At 48.5% G+C, this 20,559-nt stretch overlaps 2 protein-coding genes across 3 annotated transcripts; both read left to right on the top strand.

The window, feature by feature from the left end:
* Positions 1–309: 309 nt before the first annotated feature.
* LOC8031673 (protein 5NUC-like) lies at positions 310–11,106 on the top strand. The gene is made up of 3 exons (XM_040215713.1): positions 310–393; positions 2,431–2,662; positions 10,706–11,106. The coding sequence occupies exons 1-3, from the start codon at positions 310–312 to the stop codon at positions 11,104–11,106; spliced, it is 717 nt and encodes a 238-aa protein (XP_040071647.1).
* A 1,127-nt stretch (positions 11,107–12,233) lies between these two features.
* LOC115324054 (snake venom 5'-nucleotidase) lies at positions 12,234–19,712 on the top strand. 2 transcript variants are annotated; one of them, XR_006078375.1, is made up of 5 exons: positions 12,234–12,469; positions 12,563–12,823; positions 13,011–13,160; positions 14,764–14,968; positions 19,461–19,543. XR_006078375.1 is itself a non-coding variant. In XM_042293920.1 (4 exons), the coding sequence occupies exons 2-4, from the start codon at positions 12,571–12,573 to the stop codon at positions 19,640–19,642; spliced, it is 585 nt and encodes a 194-aa protein (XP_042149854.1). In that variant the 5' UTR covers positions 12,237–12,469; positions 12,563–12,570; the 3' UTR covers positions 19,643–19,712. The 2 variants fall into 2 exon arrangements, 1 of the variants encoding a protein (XP_042149854.1); XM_042293920.1 differs by lacking the exon at positions 14,764–14,968 and having other exon boundaries at positions 12,237–12,469; positions 19,461–19,712.
* Positions 19,713–20,559: the final 847 nt, after the last annotated feature.

Raw genomic sequence — 20,559 nt, 5'->3', positions numbered from 1 at the left:
TTTCAATGGGAAAATGGCGTCCATTCACGGAAACTGGCGCCATTCAGATCCGTGTATTTGAGGGCTCCATCAGACGCCATCATTGCCCCTCGAAATTTTCCGAAAATCACTTATCACGTTTTAGCAACACAAGGGTGGAAACTTTGGCATCAGGACCGCTAGCGCTACATTTGGACGGATAATACGCGTTCGGCCAGGCGTAGTTTTGCGGGGAAAAAAAGTTTCGTAACTTGTTCGCGGAACCCTCCTGGCGCGCAGCTGAAGCGAGCCAAGCTGCTGCCGGCCGCGGTGTCTCTGTTCACGGGGGACATGTTCCGCGGCAGTGTCTGGTTCCGACTGCTCGGCTGGGACGTCCCGACCATCGCTCTGCAGATGCTCCAGTTCGACGCACTGGTGAGGGAGCAAGCTGGGCCCTGCGGGAGCCGTCAAGAGTACGGGGATACGCCGATGCGCGCCAGTCGAAAATCTCTGCCCTATTGGCCGAGTACTTTTGTTTTACGCCTGCTTTACGCGGGAAAAATGTACCAGCGTCCTGCGTAACACCAGCTGCGGGTCGAGTTACTTTGAATTCTTAAAATGTAGGTTATTTACGCTGTCGGCCTTCTCTCGAAGAGGATGAGGCTGGAAAAATATTTGCGCAATCGCACCAAACTTGTAACAAACAAAAATATTTTAAAAAAATCCGTGCCCTATAAAACGTAAATATGTGTACGGGAAAAGTTTATTTTCCAAGGGCCATTTTACGAAACGCCTTTTCAAAGACTTCAGTTTATTAAACCAGCCCTTCGTAAAAATTTTAAACAAAAATAAACATTGAAGGTGAGGGTTTTTATTAATTTTTTATACCGAATACCGTGCACAAAATCATGATTCCGACGTCGCTCAATAGAGATGGCTCTTGAATTGGACTTCTGCAGACGCTGCTCTTTTTAAAAAAAAATCTGTTTCTGCGCATGCGCGGTCGCCGCAGATCGTATGAACATACTTTTCAGTGAATATTGCCTTGTACAGACGCTTTGCAGCTGCTGCGCATGGGCGCCGCCATAATCGACGGGATCAGTTTTTGTTTCCTCGTATTCCGTAATATGGGCCAGGTTGTTGCCATCTTAGATTGTGTCCTTCTCCCCAGCATTGGCCTTTGCGGAGGCTCGTCAGCGCCCGTTTCCGTGGCTCGGTATCTCGGCGAGACGCTCAGCAATGGCGGCTGTGGTATAATAAAATTGAGGAAGATGGCTCCGATAGCCCCGAAACCTCCGACAACGATACGATGCATGCGCAAAGCCGTCGGTGAAGGGGGATCGTTATCGGAGCCGCCCTGTTTCCACAACAAACCTCCGCGAGGTGTCGCGCAGTTCCCGGACGAGGTCCCTCTCTGTTTTTTTCACTGCAAGAACCGGATTGCGCCAACAGCAGCGCCACCGCAGCGGGGGTCACGTGAGCGTCGCGTGTTGGTCTCCACTAAAATTCCCCTTTCCCGAGTTTTGCACCCTGAGTCCGATAAAGTTTCGGATAAGCCGGTCTTCGATGAGCACGGTCTTCGAAGAAAAGAACCCCGTTTGCACGGCTTATGCAAGGACGGAAGAGGACACCGCAAACTTGTGTGCCGGGCAGTGTTGGCGCTATGGCGTTACAAGGAACCGCGCTACCGGTTGCTTTTTCCGCTAACGTGGTAACCTACTCGTTACTTTTTCAAAACAGTAACGGGTAACGTACTTAGGTAACTTATTTCGAGTAACTTGTAGCCAATTGCTACGTTACTCGTTACTAATTCTCCCCCCCCCCCCCCCAAAAAAAAAAAAAAAAAAATCTGCTTATAATTTTTTCGTATTTCTAAACGCCAAGTTTTCTTCTTTTTTTTTTCGTTCTTTGCGTTTGCGGTTTTTTTTCTTTTTTTTTTTTTTTCTCGTGAGTATTTAGGTGGAACCGTAAAATAGATATGGTACTCTTGCTCAGTTTCTGGATAGGAAAACTGTTTCTTTAAATATGGCGGTTATGCATACCTCAAAAAGTAAAACGTAAATTCACAATTTAAAAAAAAAAAGTAACGCAAATGTTGCGTACGGTACTTTTTAACGGCAACGTAACGATAACGCGATCCTTTTATCTGAGGTAACATAGGTCGGTAATGCGTCCCTTTTATTTGCAAGTACAACGAGTAATGTATTTCGTTACTTTTTTTTCGGTAACGTCTACAACACTGGTACCGAGCCATCTCCCGGGATAGGGAAGTCTGTGGAGACATGGGGAACGGGGATTGCGGTAAAGTGAATTAAGCCGCCTTCACTACAAAACAAAAACAATCTTGGTGGGTAGGTTTGGGAGAAAGGGAAAAAAAGATGGTCCCGTTCCCCCTCCCTGAGGCCTCCTGTTCCGACGCCACTGGTGTACGATAAACCCAACAGCATGGCTCCTTTATTTTCGACATCTCAGACGCTCGGCGAACACGAGTTCTACCGAGGACCCCTGGGAGTCGAACGGGTGCTGAAAACGCTGTCCGAGAGGCAGAGCGCCGCGCTGGTCCTGTGCAACGGCGACTTCTCGCGCGAGTCGACGCTGGTGGCCTTCCCTCTGCTCAAGTCCCTGGTCCTCACCAGAGGCAACGTTCGCGTCGGCCTCATCGGATACGTGCGGGACGACCTGAACGCCACCTCGCAGCCCGGCCGTGAGTGGGGCCGAAAGGCGACGCTCAGAGCCGCTGCTGCTCCATGTGCTGCCGTACACGAGCATGCTTTTAACGCCATTATTATTATTATTATTATTATTATTATTATTACATAAAAAACCTCGTTTTACGTTTACGAAGATTCCAGTTAAGCGCGCGCCCCGCGGTCAGGGTATCACTCGGGACGTGCTTCAAAGGCTCCGGCAGTGCGGTACACGAAACACGGTAACGGTTTGCTATATGTCCCTATTGATTCAGGATTACCTAAACGAACAGAACACGGTAAACCACTGTGACCCATAATGAAGAGTACTCCAATAAATATAGCTTCTTACGAGTTGTGAATGCGAAAGCATGGATGTCGTTCTCCGCGCCGCGGCCGCTTCTGATCCTCTCGAGGCATCTGGAGGGGAGCAGCAGCGCCATTGAGTGTGGGGTGGTGTTCCTTGGAACTATGCCGCGCGCAAACCAAAGGGAGGTTATCCGTCCATTCGCTCCATAAGACAGGGGAATTTAGGTACCGTTTGGCGCGGCTTCAAAAGCTGATAACACCGGTTCGCTCCACGGGAAAGTTAATGCTTTCGCATTAAAATCTTTTTTTGTTTTTGATTTCATTTTCGCGCGACATGTGAGCTTGGGAGCGGGGTGGCGCAGTGAAAGTGGATTGGCGCGGAATGGCGGAATTGGCGCAGCGCTTCAACCCATGTTTAATTCATGAAATGTATTATAGGGAATGGGAGAGGGGATTGGTGAGCCAATCTGCGTGTCACGTAACATATATTTTTTCGCTAAATTTAGCGAAGAAACTGAATAATCGAATAGGTCACGTGACGTCGACTTCCCCCGCTAAATTTAGCGGGGAACTGATTTTGTGTCTAGGTATCAAGACGTGAATTTTCCCGCTAGATTTAGCGGATAACTGATTTAGTGTATAGGTCACGTGACGTCAATTTACGGCTAAATTTAGCGGAAAAACTAAATTGATGTTTTGGCCACAAGCCGTGCATTTTCCCGCTAAATTTATTGGGGAAACTGAGGTGACGGACAGGTCACGTGTCGTCAATTTCCCCAAGGTGTATGGGTCACGTGACGTCAATTTTTCCGTTAAATTTAGCGGGGAAAATGAATTGGTTTGTATTTCCCGTGATGTCAGGTCACGTGACATCAATCTTCCCGCTAAATTTAGCTGAGAAATACGGCACTGCGCATGCGCAGACACTTCACTGCACGCAAATTCGGTTTGTGCGCACGCGCAGTGCCCACACCCGGTGTGGGCAAAAGCGTGCTTGTTTGTAAACAGCGTGTCGGTCTATAGGTCTAGTGATATCAGTTTCCCCGCTAAATGTAGCGGGAAATGCACGACGAGAAAAATATTGAGATTGGGAGTAGCGTTAAAAGTATTCTATGCTTCATTACGGTGTTGAGTGAACACCTCATATACATAAATTCCGCTGATGTCGCAAGAGCGCTCATTGTGGTGGGGGTAAAAGTCACTGGATCCTGGGAAAGTAGCGCCATTGCCTTCCCTGCCTGCTAGCCGGACACGAACACACACTAACATACAGACGACCGAAACTCGCAAGGTGATTGGCTAATCTGCCTACGTTGCCATGAAAATCGCCATCTCGGTCCATTCACATCTTCGAAGCTTCCAGAGGGTCGTTCTAAACCAGTCGCGCCAAGATCACTATGGAGCATCAACGTACTGGAAGTGTTCCTCGCCAATATAAGCGTCTTCGGCACTGTGTCTGCAGTCAACTTATCAATCATGCCCATCTCCACGGATATCTTACAGTTATATTGTTCTTTTTGGGTATTTTAAAACAGTAAACTTATTTTTCAGTGCCTCCAAGCACCGACATGCGGTGGTACGAAGATTTACGCTTGTTTCGCCAGTCTGTGGGTAGCAAAATCTTGGTATACACAAGAAACGATCTCCATAAAGGCCCGTTCACTCTCTTGCAACCGAGTACGACCGAGAGAGACCAGACCGGTTTTTAAGCCTCTTGCGATCTCTTAGGACCAGCTCCGCGCTGCAGCGCATCCGGTCCTAAGAGGTCGCAAAAAAGGCTTAAAAACCAGTCTGGCCTCTCTCGGTCGAAGTCGGTCGCAAGAGTGTGAACGGGCCTTAAAGCTACCCGTCACATGCAAATTTAGATGGGCTCATCAAGAATGGAGGGCTCAAGGAGAAATTGCGCATTTCACGGACCAAAATGGCAACCATACGGGGAGCTTGACTCCAGTGACTTTAGGGAGGGGGGGGGGGGGGGGGGGAGAGCGTATACTTTCTGCACCCTACAATTCGCACCATGGAATGTGTTCGGTAAGGAGAACGACAACCAGTAGGGTGCGATGTCACGTGCAAGCCATGAGACAACTTTCTGTGGCATTTTAGAGGAGTGCGCATGCAGACACTTGATCGTCGCTCAAGGTGCGCCCGTGCGAGCTTTGACTGCATGGTCACGGAAGGCTTGCTGTCCCCGTTATCTTGCTATACTCCGTGCACCCTTAAAAGGGCGATGCAACAATTTTTGTATTTTGCGCAGATACCGCTTAGGACGGATCCCTGACATTAATGACCTATGAAACACGCGTTCGTTTTTCACCCCACGTAATAGAAGTCCCAGAAAAAAACTAAAGAAAAACGAGCAGCGTTCACCCCCTCAACACGCAGACAGAACAAGCGGCCACGTGATCTGGAGCCGATTATATGCCGCCAATGTAGATCGTATCCACGCGCTGGGATTGGCAAAGCACAGGGCACGCGCTGAGTTCCAGATATTGTTATGGCTCGGCTGTTGTCGTCGTTGCAGCGATTGGACACGGGCCACTACCCGAATGCTTCTCGAGCTAGTAATTATCACGAGCCCAAATCGAGTGCCCACGCAATGCTCGGGTCCAATCAATGAACAGCATTCAAATATCCTCATATGGGTGTACTGCGATCCAAAAGTTACGTCATCAAATTTTGCAAAAGGGAGATTGAATGAAAATGGTCGCTTTTGTCCTTGAAATTACACCGCAACAAAGGAGTTTCTTGGCCAATGGCGTTGCGTGTGAGTATCCTTGAGTCTGTCAGTAAGCTCGTGTAAAGTCAAAAACATTCGAACTGAATATCGTTGCACAGCTCCTTTAAGCTAACACTGCATCCAATGCCTCAAGCACGAGAGCTCGAGGTAGCTGCTTCGAAGCATTCATCAGCAGAACGAGCACTCACGCTAGCAATGCGCGTCTCAAAACCAGGCGCGTGTTCGGCGCTTGTAGTTTTTCTTGAAGTTTCAAGCACTCCAGTTCGCTGAAGTGCTCAGGACGTGTTCTCTGAAAACGGCAGTGGTGCCTCCCCTAGCAGTGCTCATATGTACAGGGTGTCACAAAAGAAAACTTGCACGGTCTTTTTTACCGCAAAAATAAACTAGGCATCGCCGAACGCTCATTCTCCGCCCAAAGGTAGAGCTAGAGGTCACAACCAGATGGCAAAGTTTCAGCCCGATCCGATAACTTAATCAAAAGCTATCAGTGATATTCTGAAAATTTCAATGGGAAAATGGCGGCCGACGGAGTTTTCAAACACATGGGGCTCTATGGCAGTAGAAACCGAAAACGGGCAAAAATGGGCTCCATTTTCCCATTGAAATTTTCAGAAAATCACTTATAACTTTTGATTAAGTTATCGGATCTGGCTGAAACTTTGGCGTCTGGTTGTGACCTCTAGCTCTACCTTTGGGCGGAGAATGAGCGTTCGGCGATGCCTAGTTTATTTTTGCGGTAAAAAAGACCGTGTAAATTTTCTTTTGTGACACCCTGTAGTTATGTGGACGTCCTCAGGTTCACTCGTAGCGTTCTATGGATGTCATGTGGACGTTCAAAGGACAACTGCGCTGCCGCGTCTGCTCGCGAACCAGCTCGCTGATACGCAGAAATCAGCGCACAGTGGTGCATAAGGGAACTTTCTACCTCCGTTCGTTCCGCTTATGTTTTTATGTGCAACGAGCATGCGCAAAGTTATTCGTGCGCGAAATTTCTTGTCTGTGGCAGTATAAGAGCTGCAGGAAGGGGTCCGTCCCTGAACTCGCGAGACACACCAACCCCTCTTTACACTTTAAGAAAAAAAGAGAGCGCGATTTAATCCCTCCGGGGAACAAATGCGGTACCACCACCACTAGTCCCCTAGGAGTCTAACGTGGTGAACGGGAGCAACCAGGGCTCTCCTCAGGTCGTTCTATGCACTGGGAGAGACTGAAAATATTGGTGACCGTCTTTCTCTTCAGGGCCTGCTCGCTTGCCTCGGTAGCTGAAGCCTGCTGACACGCAGAGAGGTAGTACGGGGGTTGCGGGACAGGGCAGGCTCTAGACTTTCGTTCAACTCGAGATCGTTCTTCCACAGCAAAAGAGCTTGCCGATACTTATAACGAGCAAGTGATGACGACACGAGAAGCTGTATGCGTGTTTCCTGCTGACTCAATTAATACCTGCGGAAATCAAATTTACTGATTTGCGTAATCTTGCAGGCTAAAATATTGGCAACCAAAACAACAACAAAAAAAGCAACAGTAAAAATAACGTTTTACCAGAGCACCTACCTTGCTGCAGGTGACCAGAGCCGGCTTGCTAGAAAATGAAACAAAAGCTTGCCAAGCTTAGCCGGGGTGCGCCAGCGCTCTAGACAGATGCCACACCGCTCGTGCTTTATAGCTTTAGCATTTTTCTTTTTGTGCCGCTTTTTGTTGGCGTGCGCCGTGCACACATTTTACCTTTGTAATGTTGGTGTGACCCCGAACTTGCCCCACTATGCGAATCTCTGGAGAATTTTTATTTATTTATTTATTTATCAATACTACTAGTACTAATCCTCATTGGAGGATTTTTCAAGGGTGGTACAAAACACAGATGCATAACCATAGTGCAGAAAAACAGTTATACAGAGGGTAAAATTTATATGAAACAAACGGAGTGGATGAGACATGGTATTTTCACATCATGAGCGCTTCGACATCATCCATGAACTGTTTCAGCGAGCTAGCGCGGACAACGTGTCGGGGCAAACTGTGCCATTCCTGGACTGCTAGCGGAAAGAAAGGAAAATTTAAAGCAATTATTTTTTAGGTTGGAACTCCCTGAATAATTTCCCATGGTTTGAACGGGCTTCTCTTCCATCGTGGGGAATAAGGTACTTAGATTTTTTTTTTTTTTAGTCAAGTTATTGGCTATTTGGTAAATTAGCTTTAATCTCGTGAGCTTAGCTCTTTTTTCTAATGGCTGCCCGCCGAGCGCTCTACACAGCTCAGATGGTGAATCACGCGGGCCAAACTTCTTAGTAATAAACCTTACAGCGAGCCTTTGCACTCTGTCCAATTTTCGTATGTTAGTTTTTGTGAAGGGGAACCAAACAGGGCTGGAATATTCAAGCACAGGCCGAACAAGTGTCGTGTAGGCCAACAGTTTGGTATCGCGGGAAGCGTATTTTAGTCGCCTTCTTATGCACCACAATTTCGTTAGCGCTTTTTTGGTCACTGCATCTATGTGCATGCCCCAGTCAATATCACTTGTGAACAGGACACCCAGGTACTTGAGCTCATGGACATCGTATGGTGTTTCCGTTGATCTTATAAGAACGATTAAATAATAAATATGTTTTTCTTCCTACTTATGGACATGGCTACTGTTTTGTCTGTGTTAATAAGCATCTACCATTCTTTTACACCAGTCTGAGATCTTGTCTAACGCGCTTTGTAATTTTAAGTGGTCCGAAGAATTTGTTATTTCAGAATATATTATACACAAAGAGTCTAATGTTGATGTCGATGTTATCAGTTATATCATTAATATAGTGCAGGAAGAGAAGAGGGGAAAGTACCGAACCCTGAGGTACTCCTGAACACACGGCCCTATTAGCTGAGCTATTTCTGTTAATTTTCACGAATTGAGATCGTCCAGAGAGGTAGTCCTTAATCCAATTTACAACTTGCCCGTCGCGTAGGATTTTCATTAACTTGAAAAGTAGTTTATTGTGGGAGACCCTGTCAAACGCTTTTGACAGGTCGGGGAAGACGATGTCCACTTGGCTTCTTCTATTTATAACCGAGGAAGGTCGTGCACGCTTTCAATTAACTGAGTGACGGTTGACAATCCGGATCGAAAACCGTGCTGGCATACACCTGAAACGTTGCTTTCTTCGACGAAAGCAGTGATATATACTTTAGGATAACATGTTCCAATAACTTGGACCATGTTGATGTAAGTGAAATCGGCCTAGAGTTTGAAATGCTCTCTCTGCTGCCCGATTTATGAATTGGAATAACTTTAGCTTGCTTCCAGTCGGGTGGGATTTTTGATTCTTGCAATGCTCTCCTACATATTTGTGATAAGTATTTTGAGATCCATTCTTCCTACCTTATCAGAAATGCCTTCGTAATATTATCTGGCCCGGCACTTTTTTTTAGGGTCAAGATTAAGAAGAAGACAGAGTATGCCGGCCTCAGACATTGTCATGTTGTCCACGGTATCTTGTGATTGCCTGTTCATGTAGGGTGGCATAACGCCGTCATCGCGTGTAACAACTGAAAGGAAATAATCATTGAAGTTGTTAGCGTTGTCCGGGCTATTGACGATCCCTGTATCGTTTATTACTTTTGCGCACGGATTTATGTACCTCCAAAATTTATATGGTGCTGTTCTGATGAAGGAATAAATAGTTTCGTTGTAAAACTTTTTTTTAGCACACTTTACTTTGCTACCGAGTTCTTTAGTTAAGCTCGTGATTTGTTCTTTCTTCGATGCACTTTCCCTAATCTTTGTTTGTTTTTGGAGTCTGTTAATTTTTCGCTTGGTATGAATAATTTCACGCGTTATCCAAGGATTTCGCTTAGCGGTTCTTTTGATTTTAGTTGGAATATGGGTATTCATACAATGGGAAATTATTGTCTTGAAGGAATTCCAAAGGTCATTTGTGGAACTATCTGATCGTAGGGAAAGTTCATAGAAAAGGTCAAAGTGAAAATCGAAACAATCCAGGATGGCTACATCATTAGCACGATTTAAGTGTAAAACTTGAATAACCTTGCTGGTATTTTTTGGCACCATATCTAGCCTAAGCGAGGCTACCACAATGTCATGGTCAGATATTCCGTCAACGATGTTCACTTCTAGTTCTTTTAGAAAGTAGCCGCTCACGAATATCAGGTCCAGGGCACTCTGCGAGAAAGCCTGTGTACGTGCAAAGTCTAACACAATCTGGGTCAACTCATAACTAAAGCAAATATCGCACATAGGATTTGTTCCGTCAAGGCATATGCTAAGGGGTCTTGAGGTTCGGGCTAAGTAATTTCGGGCAGGTTGAAATCTCCCGCCAGTATTATTCTATCATTTGGCTGAACGTTTGATTGCATGTACTTAAAACACGTTTTGTACAAGATAGCTACCCCTCCGCCGCGTGACTGTCGATCTTTTCTTATTACTAAGTAGTTTGGTATATAGAGCTCGTTATCTTGAATATGCGACGAAAGCCTGGTTTCCGTCACTATCGTAACATCTGAATCGTGAATCGTGGTTATGGCCTCAAGCTTTTCCAATTTGTTCAACAGGACATGATTGTAAACCTGAGACTGGAGCAGAAAAGAGAACACAACAGTTGTGTTGTTGCAACTGTTGTGTTCCCTTTTCTGCCCCAGTCTCAGGTTTACAATCATGTTCAACTTACGCCAGCTCGCCTGCACTCTATTTTCTTGTTCAACAGGCTTCTCGCGTTAACATTTAGTATTTTTATTGCAGACTTTTTAGTATCAGCCCTCGGACGCAGTCATTTGTGGGTACTGCTTCCAATCTGTGCTAGTTAGCTCCTTTTGCTGCGCAGCCGAGCGTCTGGAAGGGCCGGAGAAGAGCAATGCGCGCAAATAATCTCGGAGGTCAAGCCCCGCAGCGCACAACGTTCCGCTCTTAGTGTGTCGAGGCGCATTTGAGCATCGAGCGGAGCATTGTTCTCTGCGGGCTTCGTTGCAGCGAAATGGGGCAGAGTGGAAGTGATGGGTTTGCATGCTTCGCGTCCAGCGACCCTGGGGATCAGCAGCGACTTGGAGTGCGTTCGCCAGCAGGCCGACGCCATGCGGGCCCAGGGCGTGGACGTGGTGATCGCGTTCGGCGGCGGCAACCTGACCGCGGACCGCCGCATCGCCCAAGAGGTGATCAACGTCTCGGTGCTGGTCACCAAGTACGAGGACCAGTTCGCCTATCCGACGACCACGGAGCCCGAGTTCCACAAGCCCGTGGCCTTCGACTACCCGATGAAGGTGGCGCGCAAAGACGGCAGCCAAGGCTACATAGTTGCCTCCAACAAATTTGTCCAGTTCATCGGAATGGTAAACGTCACCGTCGACTCCATCACAAGGAAGGTGGTGAATGTTCACGGGTCGCCCATCTTGCTGGATGAAAGCATTCCTTTAGGTATGTGAGAAAGAGTCGGGTGGGTATATACGAGGTGTGATTAAAAATATCCATTGGGGGGAGGATTCCTAGGGAATGCGTTAACATGACCCTTCGAAACTCCACAAGACTATAGGGTCACCATTTTCCTCAAGGTACAAAAAGTAACATCCCAGCAAGAGGAGGAGGAGGGGGGGGGGGGGGTTGTATTAAAAACTGAGATTGGGAGAAAGCAAATTATTGAAATAACTTTCCCTGGGTAAATATCCCCCGCATGCGTTCCCAGGGAGTAAGTGAAATAATTACTCCCTGGGTAAATATCCCCAGCTAACCCAAGCCGCTGGAAAGGGAGTCCCATACCATTTAGTTCGGCAAAATTTCGTCGACAAGATTTTTTTTTTCAGAGTTAATTGTATAAAAGAAATATAAAAATATCGTCAAATACTCAACAAAAACATGTTCGAGAAAAAAAAATAAAAGCACTCTCTGTGGATGGAACCTGGGTCCGTTGTTCGGAGCCAGGTTCCATCTAGAGCACTATATAGCTCCTTCGGAGCAGAGTAGCGCAATCTAGAACGCCGCCTCTCGGCGACTAGCGGCGAACGCCAGGAGGTTCCAACTGCGGTCAGAAATGCATGGAGAACGTGAGAAAATCGTTGTTTCTTCAGTGTTGTGGGAACGTACGGCATCGCAATCATTTTTGACATAATAATGGAACACTTTAGAATAATTTGCGCTAAGTTTTGTGCCCCGCAAAGACCTGACTTTTTTTTAAAAATTGCCTGAGCGGCATCATGCAGCAGACGACACGGCGACGTCACACCATTCACGTGACCCGCTCCGGCCAACCCGAAAAGCCCATCTCCGCTGCGAGCAAAAATCGTCTGCTTCAAACGCCATTGCCTTGGAAATTGCCTTCTCAAAATTTGCACACGTATCCGATATTGTTAAAACTTTGATAAAGTGTTTAGTGCTTTACTAACTTCACGACAGACTAGTTTTGAAAAGTGTGAACTCGCCGTTCATTTTTTAATCAGCCGTGTTGTGTCGATCTCCATGTATTCTCCCATAGGGCGGGCCGCCTCCTGGAACCCTGAGTACCACGTGACTCGCGCCGAGCCGCTCTGTCGGCCATGTTGTCGGCAAAACACGGAGTTCAAAGGATTGCGCTACTCTGCTCCGTAGGAGCTATATAGTGCTCTAGTTCCATCCACCATCGTCGTCATTAGCCTTACGTCCGGTCGCCGTGGATGCGATGAGCCATCGGAGTCAATCCAAGGCCGGGTGTGAGTTTCCAGTGGAGAGGAAGCGCCGTCGCGGGCGGAAAGCCCGTTCACAAAGCTGGATTGACTGGGTGGCTCGTAAGCGTCCGCTGCGGCCGTCCCCAGCGACGTAAGTACACATATGCCTATCGTAATCAATGTGTGAACGAGAAAGACCGACAACGACGCCATGAAGACGTGAACGGCGGGCGGTGTGCTGCAGACCCCGAGATGCAGGCCGCGGTGGAAGGGTGGCACTCTCGGGCAGACCCGCTGGCCGCCGAGGTGGTCGGTTCGTCCAAGGTGTTCATCGAGAATGACGAGGCGTGCAGCGTGGGACAGTGCAACGGAGGCACCATGATGGCCGACGCCATCTTCGACTACTTCTCCGACATGGAGGTGCCGGGGGCCTGGAGCAAGATCAACGCGGCCGTCGTGAACGCGGCCGTCTCGAGGACCAGCTTCGACGAGAGGGTCAGCCTGGGTACGTGTACTCGGCTCTCTGGGCGGCGCGCGATATTGACCGACTGTAACGCCATCGACATACGTCCGGGCATTTCAAACGAATCTTCGGAGTAAAGAGGGCACGCGTCGGATCCCGATAGCAGACGCCAGACTGCGACCGCCCTCCACAGGCACGTGACGCTGAGCATGTGCTCCTTGAACCGCAGGCGAATTGACATTGGCGGACATGTACGAGATGTACCCTTACGAAGACGAGTACCTCCTGGTGACGATGCGAGGAGAGAAGCTCTACGCCATGATGGAGCATTCTGTTCACTTTGAGGAACATACTGCTGAAAAATTCCTCCAAGTATCCGGTGAGTTAATAAAAAATATTCCTTCCCTGTACAACGTTCGATATCTTGTTGTGTCGAGAATTCCTGTAGATCTTGTATTCATTTTTCGTGTGGTACAAGACGTGAGGAGGGATAGACGAAATAAAGCTGCTTATTTCTTTCGTGACCTCCACGGTACTACAGTTCTGTTCGGATATTCTTGTGATTTCTCTTGCGAGTTAGCATTTCATTGGTCGCCTGATCTCTTCGCGGATTTGGGGTTTTCCGGATCGTCCTCGTAGATGTCTTCATACGTCAACACTTAAACACTTACGGGGGTGCGCCAATTATAGTTTGGGGATTTTGAGCATTATTTTAATCCTGGTCGTGCTTGTTGCGGTTCACCCGCTGTTCGAGTGACCCTCAAGTTGTTTTATTTTGTTCGAGGAAGAAGGGGGGGGGGGGGGGGGGGGGCTATTTCGAGATGTCTCCACTCGTCATCAGGGTACAATGTATTTCGGCCTCGCCTGCCTGCAAGTTTGGGCCACAAAAAGAGCTGGCTTTTGGCGGGATAGTTAGTGTGATCGGCCATCTGACCGGGACTCTGCCTCTTTAGTCTTGTTTCTTTTTTCGTTTTGAGGGCTGAGTCCCTAGTTTTGCGTCTTGGCGTGCTTTGCCTGCGGGAGTGTGTTTGCCTTCGGGTGTGCTTTCCCTTCGAGCGTACCTTCGCTTTCGGGTGTGGTGCTTGCTTCGGACGTGTGCTGTTTTTGCCTGCGGGCGGTGTGTTGGTCCTGTTTCGGGAATGCGGTGTCGCGTCGGCCCGCCGAGCATGGATGACGACGATGATCTTCCGATCTGTCATAGCCCCAGCATCGGTGAGCCTGCGAACGTTCTCCTGGACTTTAAATTGAGCAATTACAACTTTTTTTTTTTTTTTTTCATTTGTGCCGCGAGTGGCGCGTTGTTTCGCGGTGTTTCGCGGTGTTTCGGTTTTGAGTAATGTCTCTTCCTTCGTGGCAACGCTCCCTGAAGGTTCGTCTGTGTGCTTTGTGGTGAACGCTTGTTAGCGTTTAGTTGGTAGCCTTTTGTATGATCGCCGTGAGTGGCTTGTTTCCGCTTAATTTATTGTTTTTGAAAACTGAGTTAGAATTTTAATTGTATTCATTCCCCCTCAGCCTGCGTGACACGTTGACAAGTGTCCACTCGGACAGTGCAAGCATTGCAGGGCAGCTGCCGCCGCAGCGAGCGTTTATGTAAATTGACAACGCAGCTGTTGAGTCATCATTGCTTTTCAGCACTGTGTGTTTTCATGCCTCCTCTCCGTCCAGTCGAACTCGAATAATCAGCTAGATTAACCACCAGCATGAGTACTTTTCGACGAGCAGTTGAGCCTGTGTTCATATTTTTCGCGCACTGTGCGCGTTTTTTTTTATTTTTTTTTTTTATTTCTATGACAGTGTACCCGTTTTTAGGCATAGTACTGTTCCTAAACACAACAAAAGAAAGACGACTCAACTTATTAATATTGTTGTCGTTGTCGGAACAATGCCGTGACCGCACTCCACATCCTATTCGCTTTGAGTGCATTGTCTCAGCAAGGGCAAAGGCAAACGTCTTGGCATGACAGGGGCTCGAAAACTCGCAGGCATCCGCGTGGTGTACAACCGCCAGGCGCCCCCTGGCAGGCGCGTCCGGGGCCTGCTGATCCTGTGCGCGTCGTGCCAGGCGCCCAAGTACGAGCGCGTGGTGCGGCTTCCAGTGGTACACCATCGCCATGCCCGAATTCATGGTTAACGGGGGCAGCGGCTACGACTTCAGGGACGTGCCCAGGGGACACAAAAAGAAGACAGGCGAGCGGCTTTTCATGTCAAAACGCGACGCCGTTTGCGGGTCTGCCACGGGGTGTCTCATGATTTATCTGTACCAGACGGTCGATTTGAGGAACCGCGTCCACCAGCTCAGAGCAGGCCCCGCTGGGCCGGCCGCGGGCTGACAGCCAAAACCAGATTTCGCCCCCCAGCGGCTCGCCGCTCGGCGCCGTCAAGACAACCTGCCCGTACGCGGTGAGGGTTCGCCGCAAAAGAAAAGGAGCCAAAGGACGTTGCGATGCCATGGCAACGCTCAACCCGCTTTTTTTGCGCGTCTTTCACGTCGTAAAGGCGCGTATAGCGTTATTTCGTTTTGTCATGTTATCCCTATTTCCCCCATTGCATTTCCCAACGGAGCGGTTCCTCAAAACTGTGCGACTGTTTCCCTTTTTATACGGAGCCAGACTACCTAGATAAGGACGCTAAGAGCAACCGCTGGGAAATTAGTGAATTCGGAAAAAAACAGTGTGCGTTTCTCCGTGGCACTTGTCGCCTGCGTTGCGACGGATGTCACGTTGATTTGGTGACACTCTCGAAAGTAGCCTTCATCTCTGGCGCGCAGCCGGGGCAGCAAAGCACTGGCCTGTCCCTCGGTGTTTCGGTAGCACCAACTGGGCCGAACCCAAAAACTGCGTCTCCTTCCCTTCAGAGCGCGGGGACGTCGCAAGATCAACGAGCAGGCTAGAATGATCACAAGTTGATCGCCAAGTCATCATGTACACCTATACCATCTAGGCAGCAAGTGCAGTTTCGATGCTTATATGTGCGAAAAATGAGAGCCGAAACGGAAGAATCTAACGAAGAACAGACGACGAAAGAGCGGGAAATCCGGCGGAGGCCCCTTGATGTTTTTTTACAAGTACCGCCAACCACTGTTGTGGAAACGCGCACGACAGGTGCCACAAGCGGGTGCTCCGCCGCCATTCGCTTCCAGGGCCGCTCATCAGTGCTGCGCGGCCTTTTGCTTCCAAGGGCCGCGCGAGACACGGTCCTCGTGCACTGGCGCATTTGACGCCGCTTCCAAGACGAACGCAAACACGTCGAGGGGCTTTACCAGCACGCGAGAGCCAGTGCTGTCACGTGACTATAACGCCCGCAAAATGGAGGCCAATGTTGCGTCCTCGCGTTGGGATGTCGCACCCGCCCAGCGGCGCCGACCGGCGGCGCCGTTGCCGCTAATGTGGTCAGGCCTTAACTGTATAGGAGCTGCGTTCGATTTACCATGTACCTCCTGCACCGGTGCAGAAAAGTGTGGGGCAGTGTACTTCCTGTATTGAGATACGACTGGGACTACTGCACTGCAACCCCCCCCCCCCCCCCCTACACTTTTCTGCACCGGTGCAGGAGGGGCATGGTCAATCAAACGCAGCTGGGATCGGGCGAATCTATGGGTCTGGCCTGGGAGGGCCGGTAGGCATTCGGCTGGTGGAGGGGGTGTCTCTCCTGAGATATGACGTCACGGTCGAAACGTTGGCCAGATTTATTTTGTTGACCCAATATTTGCTATGTCACCAAAAACTAAACGTTTGGCTGGTGTACATCAATGATTTTATTAAAACAAAGTTGACCGTGGGGAGCTAAGGGGGAGGGGGAACGGTTGCCCCCCTCCCCCTTAGCTGATTGACGCGGACAGATGAATGCTGCGGAAGTGTTAAAAAAAAAACGTTCGCCTTCAGAAACACAGATTCAGAAGAGGGGGGAGGGTCCGGATGTCCTGAACCCCCCCCCCCCCCTCCCCTCCCCTTTTCCTTAAAGGACCCATGAAACGAATTTTGGGCTGGAGTAAATCAATTTATATTGGGATTTTACTAATAGCACATCGTTCAGTGGGCCAAAAGAACAAAGGTAGAAAGTCAGAAGCCTGACTTTCGCTACGAAAATTTGCAAACCATAGCGGACTATTTCGTACCTCCTTCCCTTCGTAAACTCTCCGCCTTTTCACTGTGATACATCCGCGGACCCCGCAGCGCGTCACCGGGCTACTAGCCACCATAACCGGGCCCCCGCAGCGCGTCACCAGGGCCCAAGCGCACGTCACACGACACCGGACCTCACTTAATCCCTTTACCCCTAAGCTGACATTGCGGTGGAAGCTACGCGCTTGCCGGACCAATCAGCCGTCTCCCTTTCATCACCTGACCTCATTCTCTGCGGGTCGGTATCATGATCACGTGGAAAATGTGTGGCTGGCCCAACGAGCACGTAGCTTCCACGGCACTGTCAGCTTCGGGGTGAACGGGGTGGGGAAAGCAACTATACTTCGTTTCACCTTATGTCCGAGCGCGGCCGATGTTATGAGCCGAAGGGCCAATCAAACAGCGCAAAAAGCGTAGCGTCATGGCGTGCTCTCTGCGCTTGGTAAGACTAGCCGGTGGAGGAGCACGCACAGAGAAGGGCGAATAAAGGTTGGTCCTATCAACCGCAGAGAGCACGCCATGACGTTGTGCCTCTTCCGCTGTTTGATTGGCCCTTCGGCTCATAATATCGGCCGCGCTCGGACCTAAGCTGAAACTGAGTATAGTCGGAATTTTGAGCGACGGGCTAATCTTCTAGGGTGACAATGGCTGTGTCCGGCTACACAAGCCAGATTCCGAGCAAGAGCGGACTCCCCCCTTTCCGACTTCTTGAACTGCTTGGTACAATGTGCGATTTATGAGTTGAGGAGGAAAGCTAAACAGAAAAAAGTTGAAAAAGCGTTTCATGACTCCTTTAAAGGGTAACTGCAAAGAAAGTTTTTTTCAACAGCCCAATTGGGACAAGCATGTCACAAAACCAATCTTCCGCGAAAAAACAAATTATTTCTATAGTCAGTTACAGGTTAAGAAGGTAGCGGCAAATGCTCCTCAAAGGGAATCAGATATCCCTCCGCCACCTTTGCATCCAATAGCGTCCCACCGTTTCCGTGACGTCGCGGACAACGCGCGAGGAGGGTCTTGCCTTTCTGTACATATTTGCTTTATCTTTCGACTTTGACTTAGCATTGTGGAAGCCACGAGAGGGAGATTAGAGCTCTCCCCCACCGACGGAAACAAATACGACTTTAGGGGATTAGCTTCCCCCCCGATGGATACAAAGGCTGCTTTCAGGGGCTCGGTTCCCTCTCCGATGAATACAAAGGTCGCTTTCTTAAAAAGTGGGATCGGAGACAAGTGGGAATCCATTGAAGCGGAACAAGGAGCGTTTCCAGTGAACTCTTCTTTCGACTGCGGAGAGATTTGAAACGGGCGCATTACACTTGTGGAAGGAGCTTCTCCTACCGTCTTGACTTGTAACCGACTATAGGCTCCTTGCACTGACGTCACACCGCATACTTTTGAACACCAAGTAAAAGGAGGAGAGGGAAGCTGCTTCTGTAAGAATTTTGAGTGACGGGTTAATCTTCTATAATCGTCTGGGGGGAGAATAGCGACGCCTGTACAAATCCGGGAGGCACAAAGGAGGATCCTGATAAGAGGTGAGCTCCTTCTTCCCCTCTTCTTTGGAGGGCAACGGAAATGACGTCCTGTGCAAGGCACATAACGTCATTTCCGTTGCCCTCCAGAGAAGAGGGGAAGAAGGAGCTCCCCTCTTATCAGGACCCTCCTTTCTGCCTCCCGGATTTGTACAGGCGTCGCTATTCTCCCCCCAGAAGATTATAGAAGATTAACCCGTCACTCAAAATTCTTACAAAAGGAGCTTCCCTCTCCTCCTCTTACTTGGTGTTCAAAAGTGTGCGATGTGACGTCAGTGCAAGAAGCCTATAGCAATATTTACGCCACAGGACGTAATTTAGTCGGAGTCACAATTTCTCCACATTTGAAACTCCCGCTCTTTCGACGCGCGCGAAGTGGCTGTTATACGCCACTCCGTGACGTATAGCAGCCACTACGTGACGTATAATACCAACTTTGTGGCGCGCGATTTAAAACGGACGAAATAGCCGCAAACAAAAATCAGGCTCGCGCAATAAATATTGATCTAAAAAATTTCTTTTGGGCGGAAAAATTGTTTTCTGACATGCTTGTCCCAAGTAGGCTGTTTAAAAATGCACTTTTTTTTCTTTGCAGGTACCCTTTAAATTCCGCATCTGTACAAAGTTTACGGCGGAGAAAAGGGGGTTGAACTCCCCCCCCCCCCCTTTTTTTTCCACATTTTTTTTAAACACTTGGATTTGGCTTTGTGCAGTATGCCCTAGGAGAGTGAACGGTACACGTCTCGACCAGTCGGTTGCATGTCAACGCGGTCAGTGGCAAAAAAAAAACAAAAAAAAAACGCAAGTTTTGGGTAGTGCATGTTTCAGAGCGATTGGACAGAAACGCCTTCGCAGTTCAGCAGGGCTCTCGAACGTTCGAGCTCAAGATCGGGTCCAACAACTGCAGCCGTGGCGCGTCTCGGAGTTGCGAGAATTTCTCAGGAGGCGGCGCTGTAGTCGAACCAAACTTTCCCCGTAAGGGCGATTATGGATTTTTCACTGCCTTAAAAACTCTCCGTGCAGGTGTCACCGATGCCATAGTGATGAAAAGGTACATCAGGAAGAAGACTCCGCTCTTCCCCGCCGTTGACGACAGGATTATTTTCATGGACGCGGCGGCCTGGCCGTGCCCGGACGCCCTGTTAGCCACTGCTCTGGCCATACTGGCCCTTCGGGTGTTCCGGAGGGAAGCCTTGCCTTCTTAGACTTGACATTAGCGTTTACCATATGGCGCTCTCAAACGGTGCCTATCCATTACTTTACTGTATGGTATAAAAATTTTCTATATATATATATATATATATATATATATATATATATATATATATATATATATATATATATATATATATATATATATATATATATTTTTTTTTAGATTGCCTCGATGTCTATGAGGCATGGTGCAGAACACCGCTTAAGAAGAAATATTGTATTGAAATTCAAGGGTAATATTAAATGTCTCGAAATCTAAGTGCACTTCTTTCACTTTAAAAATAACATGTTTAATTAAAATACAAAAGAACAAAAACACGAAACACGTTCACAGGCAACCAGACTCTTTCAGAGTGTGTCGGTGAACGTCCTCCGTGTTTTTATACTGTCTATTTTGAGTATTAATAATTACAACACACTCGCTTTAACGAGAATATTATGTTGCATTGTAGTTTTCTTCATACCGCGTGAGCTTCAGAAATATGTTTCGTCTCGACAAAGTTTTTGGTCTCAACATTCAAAAATCAGAAATAGACGAATATTACCCCGCGTCTGGAGCATGCGTGAGGCCGCTATGATTTTAGTTCACAGTAGGCAGGCGGCAGTGCACGAGACGGCTCGTGCCGTCTCATGCTCTGAACGCGCAGAGCTCCAACGTCGTTGTCGCACGTGTAAAAAGACTAAAGGCCGGTTCAGACACTCGCGTTTGAGTGCGTTTGACTGCGTTGCGTCGAGTGCGGAAAGCTAGTCACCGGCACATCTGTGCTTCGTATGAAGCGTGGAATCCAATCCAAGGAATCATCTTGGCACGCGATATAAGCAGCAGGGATGTCCTGGTTTCTCGCTGCCGCAACGCAGTCAAACGCAGTCAAACGCAACTGTCTGAACAAGGCTTAAAGCTCCCTCG

The sequence above is a fragment of the Ixodes scapularis genome, unplaced genomic scaffold, assembly GCF_016920785.2.
Source record: "Ixodes scapularis isolate PalLabHiFi unplaced genomic scaffold, ASM1692078v2 PGA_scaffold5__190_contigs__length_132052651, whole genome shotgun sequence".
NCBI lineage: Eukaryota > Metazoa > Arthropoda > Arachnida > Ixodida > Ixodidae > Ixodes > Ixodes scapularis.
The sequence above is the reverse complement of the archived record's forward strand: the minus strand, read 5'-3'. Positions and strand labels throughout refer to the sequence as shown.

Excerpts from the sequence above, each read along its gene's own strand:
- LOC115324054 (XM_042293920.1), top strand. The coding sequence starts at position 12,571 with ATGCAGGCCGCGGTGGAAGGGTGGCACTCTCGGGCAGACCCGCTGGCC. Across the intron at positions 12,824-13,010 it reads CGACGAGAGGGTCAGCCTGG|GCGAATTGACATTGGCGGAC; the intron begins GTACGTGTACTC and ends CTTGAACCGCAG. Across the intron at positions 13,161-19,460 it reads AAAATTCCTCCAAGTATCCG|GTGTCACCGATGCCATAGTG; the intron begins GTGAGTTAATAA and ends CTCTCCGTGCAG.
- LOC8031673 (XM_040215713.1), top strand. The coding sequence starts at position 310 with ATGTTCCGCGGCAGTGTCTGGTTCCGACTGCTCGGCTGGGACGTCCCG. Across the intron at positions 394-2,430 it reads TGCTCCAGTTCGACGCACTG|ACGCTCGGCGAACACGAGTT; the intron begins GTGAGGGAGCAA and ends TCGACATCTCAG. Across the intron at positions 2,663-10,705 it reads CGCCACCTCGCAGCCCGGCC|CGACCCTGGGGATCAGCAGC; the intron begins GTGAGTGGGGCC and ends CTTCGCGTCCAG.